This window comes from Lupinus angustifolius, chromosome LG03 (genome assembly GCF_001865875.1).
Source record: "Lupinus angustifolius cultivar Tanjil chromosome LG03, LupAngTanjil_v1.0, whole genome shotgun sequence".
NCBI classification, from domain to species: Eukaryota; Viridiplantae; Streptophyta; class Magnoliopsida; order Fabales; family Fabaceae; genus Lupinus; species Lupinus angustifolius.
Window position 1 is genome coordinate 8,768,157 of NC_032011.1, and position 7,153 is coordinate 8,775,309.

General features: G+C 33.6%; 1 protein-coding gene across 1 annotated transcript; it reads right to left on the minus strand.

The window, feature by feature from the left end:
• On the minus strand, positions 720-5,432 carry LOC109343322. The gene is made up of 5 exons (XM_019581560.1): positions 4,907-5,432; positions 3,776-3,845; positions 2,754-2,925; positions 2,321-2,464; positions 720-1,058 (listed from the first exon to the last, which is right to left on the minus strand). The coding sequence occupies exons 1-5, from the start codon at positions 5,374-5,376 to the stop codon at positions 799-801; spliced, it is 1,116 nt and encodes a 371-aa protein (XP_019437105.1). The 5' UTR covers positions 5,377-5,432; the 3' UTR covers positions 720-798.

The following is a 7,153-nucleotide window of genomic DNA, read 5'->3' on the forward strand; positions in this document are numbered from 1 at the left end:
TGAAGATATATTAACTCATATACTATTTGGATTTGTCTGTATGATATACGTATTTTATTTAACTTATTAATTACATTTATTGTCTTTTTTGTTTAAAAGATGAACTTATCTCTCCTATTGGAGTAGCTGCGTAATATATATTTATATATAAATTAGGGGTTTTGCGTAGAAAAAGGAGAAGCGTAATTTGTATAATTTCTCTCAAATTCAAAGGATGTGAATCTAATTTACTCTTTAAAATATGATTTAAATAAATTTATATGGTTTAGTTGATGATTTTCCATCTATCCATTAAAATACATCAAACCTATTCATTTACCACTCATATTTTTACCTAATGTACCCTTGTAAAAAAGTTAGATACAACATTATGACATGAGGTCCAAATGTCCAATCACAAAATCTCATTTGGTAACCAGTCACTCCATATCCTCGTAAAAAAAGTCACACCACTTACACTTTTTGCAATTTTTTTTGTACCAATGACATCTCTTCACCTATTGGGTAAAAAAACTAATATTTTCTAAGTGTTTGATTGTCCCCTCAACAAATGTTACTACTAATAATCAAACTTTTAACCTTTTGATTATCGTGGGATCTAGCAAGGTCTTACACAACTAGACCAACATCTTGTTGGTATACTAATTAGCAATTGATGTCATTGTTAACTCCTAAACATACATGGTTGGCCAATTTCGGTAGAATTTCATTTTTGGATCAAAGAAAAACGACTGGAATGTAGTAATTTTATGATAATATTTTTGTTCAGTAAATATTCAACCATAATCATTCGTAAGCTTATACAGGTGGTGGTGGCAAATCAAGTAAAAGCCAGAAGCCAACACAGTCTTCAGAATTTAAGTCTTCTTGAATGGCAAGGAAATGTAAACCTCCACAAGCTTTCTTAGCTGCTTCCCAAGCTTCAGCTTCATTAGTTGTCACCGGAGTTTTCTTATAGGTGGCATATACATACCGAGTCGAAATTCCAACGGAAAGAATCAGGCATGCACGAGCAGTGTCTGCTTCAACTGCAGAAACCTCCAATCCATTCATCCAAGCTGTGGCAATAAATGTTAAAAGACAATTTGTTTTTCCGATAAAAGAAAATGACAATACCAAGAGATATGTCAGTGACTATATAGCGCAATAAGCACATCAAGATGCATAAGTTTGTCATTCTGTAACACAATTAGACCTGAGATTTTAGTTTTTTTATGACTATCAAGGATATCCCCTCACCCTATGGGTAAAAAACTAATCATTTTAGGGTGTGTGATTGTCTCTTTAACAAATGTCGCTCCCAGAAATCGAATCCTTGACCTGGGATTTTAGTTTACTACTTACTCTTACTTGTGTAAAATGAAACTTATTGAGGTAGTCATCCAGATTTTTGTCAAGTTGTATAAAACTTTGTACAGTTCTAGTCTTACTTGTCTACAATGTATCTTATTGACCAAATTATGGTCTGAACTTGAACTCAAATAACTGTGCATAGGAGCACCATAGTTTCATTTAGCTAAAAACTTGCACTAACATTAAATTTGTCGATGTGAGTGCATTCCGGTGCATTAGAAGTGTATGATAAATCATTAGTATTTTTAGTTCTGTGCAGCATACTATATGATCTCAAGATAGGTCTGAAATTTTCAACAGCCTTGCTATATGTTATGACCAGTGATTTAAATTGCGGCCGCATCAGACAATATTGCGGTTGTGGTGACTGCCACAATCACAATGATGCGATCGCGTCAGGTAGTAATGCAATCGTATCGGATCGCATTTGGATCACATCGGACCACATCAGGCTGCATTTAATTCAAAAATATTTTTTTAATCAAAATAATTTACACCGTAACGGCCGCAATCCACATTGCAATGACAACACAATTGCAGTAACTGCAACCGTTACCACAATCGTGACCACACCCGCAATTTAAAACACTGGGTATGACTTTGATACGGACTATCTATGCATCATTACTCAAGTAGGGGAAATCTTCATGCTATCTGGCAATACTTCAGTAACTCAAATCAAATTGGTTGATACAAGATCTGAAAGATTGCCATTAGCTTTGACCTGTTTGTTTTGGACTCTACTAAATTCCACCGAAAGTTAGAGAACTAAGAAAAGGAAGTGTTCATTAACTTCCTTCAATTGTACCTTGAACACAGACATGCATTCGCCCAATTCTAAATCTATTCATTGATTCCATACAGAAAAAAACATTTTTAAACCTACGTAGTTCTTGATTGAAGTAATATTGTGCATCAGCAGTTAAGGACGCAGAATGAGTATTCATGAATGTCTGTAGTTCTGTACCTGCCAATGCGGTAGCACGAGAAGATGTAACAGTCAGTCCAGGGATCAATGTCTTGTCATCAATTTCGATACCCAATAAGTCAAGATCTAGCCCAGCACCGAAGATAAATGTTGTGTCCAAGGATGACACCTCCTCTCGGACAGCTTAAAAATAAGTTATTGGAAGTTAGATAGGTATATCCTCGGAAACAGTTCAAAGTATGAAACATAAAAAATCGGCTTGTACTAAGAGGAAAAGCCTTGGGCTTATGAGAAATGTAAGCAAAATCTATTAATGTAGCTAGTATCTTAAATTCAAACTAGTATAAGCGAAGTAAAGACATGGATAAGTACAGTTAAAAGACATGCCAAGCTATCAGAAGAAGAGAAAGAGAAGGTTCTCATTTGTCAAGCAGTTGTGAAACAAATGACATGCAAGCTGCTTCATCTTTACCTGAGTAAGGTAATTGGACAAATGCCCATCTTTCCCCGAAAAGATTCTCCGGAAGTTCCATCGGAAAAGGGTTGTCTAGTGTCAAAAGGGACTTGGCTCCTTTTTGAAATCCAGGATGCCTCATATATACAGCCTCGTAGCGCTCCTCCAGCCATAGAAGTAATGACAAGCACTGAAAAGGATCAGATGAACCACATAAAATATACTTATTTAAGAATATCTGAACTCAATGAACCATAAATACTAAATATACCATACAATTTCTATTTCATCGTTTTAAGCACATGAGTAACAATAGATAAAATCTAAGATGTGCCAATTTCGGAAAACTTGATACAGACCTTAATTTTAGACAATTTTGAAGCATTTAAATGAATCGTCAATCGTCAATCACCGAGCAGGAGAGTGAGATAAAAAAACATCAAGAAACATTTTCGACACACCAGGGTTGGGTTCTTTTGAGCATTTCTGGCAACAAAGTTGCCACACAAATAGCAGTGTTACATGCACTCTAAAAGAGTCTAGATTCTTAATCTTAGTTTTGTGAAACAACCTATTGCACAGAAAAAATGATGCCTCTTGTAAACATTAAAAATTTGCCGTATAATTCTTAACACGGCATTGATACAATTGAAAGTTCCTGAAAGGATCAGGTCTTTATAGAGCTAAATAGGCTAAATCAAATGACTCCTTTGCAATTTAGTTTGACACATCACACAATTACTAGAATTTATAATCTAATACACAGAAACAATAATCAAGTGATTATAGTGAAGTTTACTACCTATTAATTCCTTTTCATAACTTCATTAGAGTACACACACTTTCCATGAAAAAGCAGATATGAAAACCATTCTTGGCACCTTCACCTAATGGTAAAACATTGTCGGAATTTTACCAGACAGGATCTCAGATTGTCATTCATTCATCAAATTAACTAATTTCTACTAGCAAAGAACTCTAAAGTTTCTTGCTAAGCAATTACATCTGGAAGCTACAGCATAAAAGGAAATCATACACACCCGTTTACTAGGAATAGGTTTTATGCCAAGTTCCTTGCATGCTTTTGTAATAATTGTCTGCATCTGTGATCTACAAAGCAACAACACACATAATCAACATTCCAAACTCTATCAACCGAGTAAACTAATTCACAAAATAATTCACACCGCAACGGTCGCAATCCATATCGCAATGACGGCAATTGCGACCACAACCACAATTTAAAACGTTGAACATGCCTATAAATCTAGTAAAATGGCATATACTTAATCTGTCTAATTTTGGTGCATCTTGTATTTAATTTCTGTAGGCAACATCCAAATCATATATTATCATATCTTGACAAGAGTTTGACTACCACAATCACTAGGCCAAACGTTTTTAAAATGCACAATTCAGTATTGAATGCAGGGTTTAAAATTGCAATTCACAACAACAATTGTGATTGCAATATTACTACTTTGATAATCTTGCTATAGCAATCGTGATCATATTAGACACATTTTTTTGTATAACCAAGGGTATCTGCTCACCTATGGTAAAGAACTAATCTCTCTCTCAGGCTGCATAGTTGCCTCTCCCAATAAGTGTTTCTCCCAGAAAATGTTTTTGACCTTTTGGTCTATCTGAGAATCTAGTAGAGCCTTACACTAGTAGACTAATACCTAGTAGACTAATACCTTGTTGGTATATTAGACACATTTGCACACAATTATCCACCCTTATAGCAATATTATGATTTGGGTAATATTGTGTAGTCTATTAGGCATTTTCCTATATCTATTACTATAGTAATTGCAATGCAATGGCAACAAAAATTTAAAGTAATGATGCGATCATAATGTAATAAACTTTGCATTTATGGTAGATCACAGTGTTTTAAATTACAGTTGCAGTGATAATTGTCGTCATGGTTGTGTTTACTATGATTGCGGCTGTTGCGATGCGGATTGCAGCCGTTGTGATGTGAATTATTTTGTAAGTAAAAAATTGATACAGCCCAAATGGGGTCCGATGCGGTCACACCATTGTGATTTATGGTTTCATTCGGTTGTTGTTGTCACCACAACCATAATATTGCAATCACATCACATGATGTGGTCCGAAATTTGAAACAATGGATGATAAAGTATTTAAACTCAGTTACTCACCTGAAGTAGCGAATTTTTTCAGGCAAAGGGACGCCCAACTCGTTAGAAATAGTAACTATAGCATCCTTAAGAGTAACACTATTAATAACATTATTTGGAAAATATTTAGTATACTGAAGAGAGAGCGAGTTATCACACACAACTAGCTCCCAAACCTTCTTCCCTCTTATATCAAGAATGGGTCTAGAACAGAAATCAAGTTCCCACTCTGAAATTCCCTCAGGTTCAGTTTCTGGATCAATATAGCTCATTTCTTCTGTTGGGTCATCTTCAAGAACCTCATCCTCTTCTTTCTGAGTCGAGATTGAGCTTTCAGACACGGAACTGGTTCGAAAATGGCGCAGTTTTAGGAGGTTTTTTGTGGAGGGAAAGATAAAGGGTATTCTAGTGGGTTTTGATGGAGAAGTGAATTTTGAAGAGTTGAAGATTGAGGTTCTGATTCTTGAAGGGTTAAAGCTCAGAGTAGCCATGTTTGTGTCTATTTGTTGTGTAAGTTATCTTATTTTATGAGGTTTATGTTCTGTGTAGTTGAGGTAGTTATTCTCTGCCACATGTTTCGGTTATTTTTTGTGATAATAATAATGATCCGGGTCAATGTATTGGGTCGGGTCAAATTATTGGATCAGGTTGGATTGGGCCCATTCTATGGGGACGGTTTTAGTCCATGTTAGATCTAGTGAAAAACCATTTTCCTTTTTGTTAGGATTACATTTTTAGAAAAATGTTTGCTCAAAATTGGGGGTATAAGCGGTTACAATTTAAACCAGGAAATTGGTGGAACCGAACCGAACCAAATCATAAAATGTGGTTCGATTTAGTTTTACAGTTCAGTTCAGTTATTTTTTTTAAGGAACCATTTATGTTCAACTCGATTCATGTTTTTAGAAATTTAGGAAGCGTATTAAAGAAATGCATATTAGGGAATAATTTTACATTGTTGTTTGAATTCTTCAACTAATTTTGTGGCTTAAATATCAATTTTGTATGATTGTAGTGTTATATATGTTACTAAATTGTTATTATGTTAGTCTTTCTCAGTGTCATAATGATTTGTAACATATCTTCTAATTTTCATAATACTGGATTTGAAACTAACATATGTCATAGATTGATATAAATATATTGCTATATATGTTAGTAATCGTAAATTATAATGTTATAAAATATTACTAAATGAATATATATGAGGATCCGTTTACACCCAATTTAAGTTATACTAATTACACTCGATCTCAACCATTCATTTTCTTAAATCTAACAGACCAAATGAGTGAAATTTAAAACTTATATAGGATTTCTCCTTTTCTCTCTCATCATTTATTTCAATCACTCATTTGGTCTGTTAGATTTAAGAAAATGAATGGTTGAGATCGAGTGTAACTTAATTTAGGTGTAAACGGATCCCTTCGACCAAATGGGTGAAATTTAAAACTTATTTAAAATTTCTCATTTTCTCTCTCATCATTTATTTTACTCACTCATTCGGCCCGTTAGATTTAAGAAAATAAATGTTTGAGATCAAGTGTAACTTAACTTGAACGTAAACAGATCATTTATATATATATAGGGAGAGATCCGTTTACACCCAAGCGAAACTCAATCTCAACCATTCATTTTCTTAAATCTGGCGGACTAAATGGGTAAAAACAATAAATGATGAGAGAGAAAGAAAATTCTGAAATAACTTACTGCACTTACCCATTTGGTCTATTAGATTTAAGAAAAATGAATGGTTGAGATTGAGTGTAATTAGTGTAAACGAAACTTAGGTATAAACGGATCCTTCCTATATATATATATGTTACTAAATTATTATGTATGTTACTCATCCTAAATTTTATTACATATGTTACTAATAGATATATATTATTAATTATGAATTGTACTATTTTATAAGTAGTTATTCGCTTTTTTCGTCCTATATAAATAATTGTTATATATGTTACTAATAAACAATTACAAATTTCAAATTTTAATGATAATAATAGTGGTGTGTTTTCTTTCATGCACAAACAATATCTCTTATATTAAACTTTCAATTGATGTAAAAAAAATTACAAAAAAAGACCATAAAAACCGTGGAACCGAACCAAACCATTCACGAGTAATTCGGTTCTTGGAATAAATTTGCAATTAATTATGGTGAACCGAACCATATCTTTGTGTTTGGTTCAGTCACTGAATTGCACAAAAAACCAAACTAAACCGAACTTTTACAACTCTACTCAAAATATGAGAAATGTATGT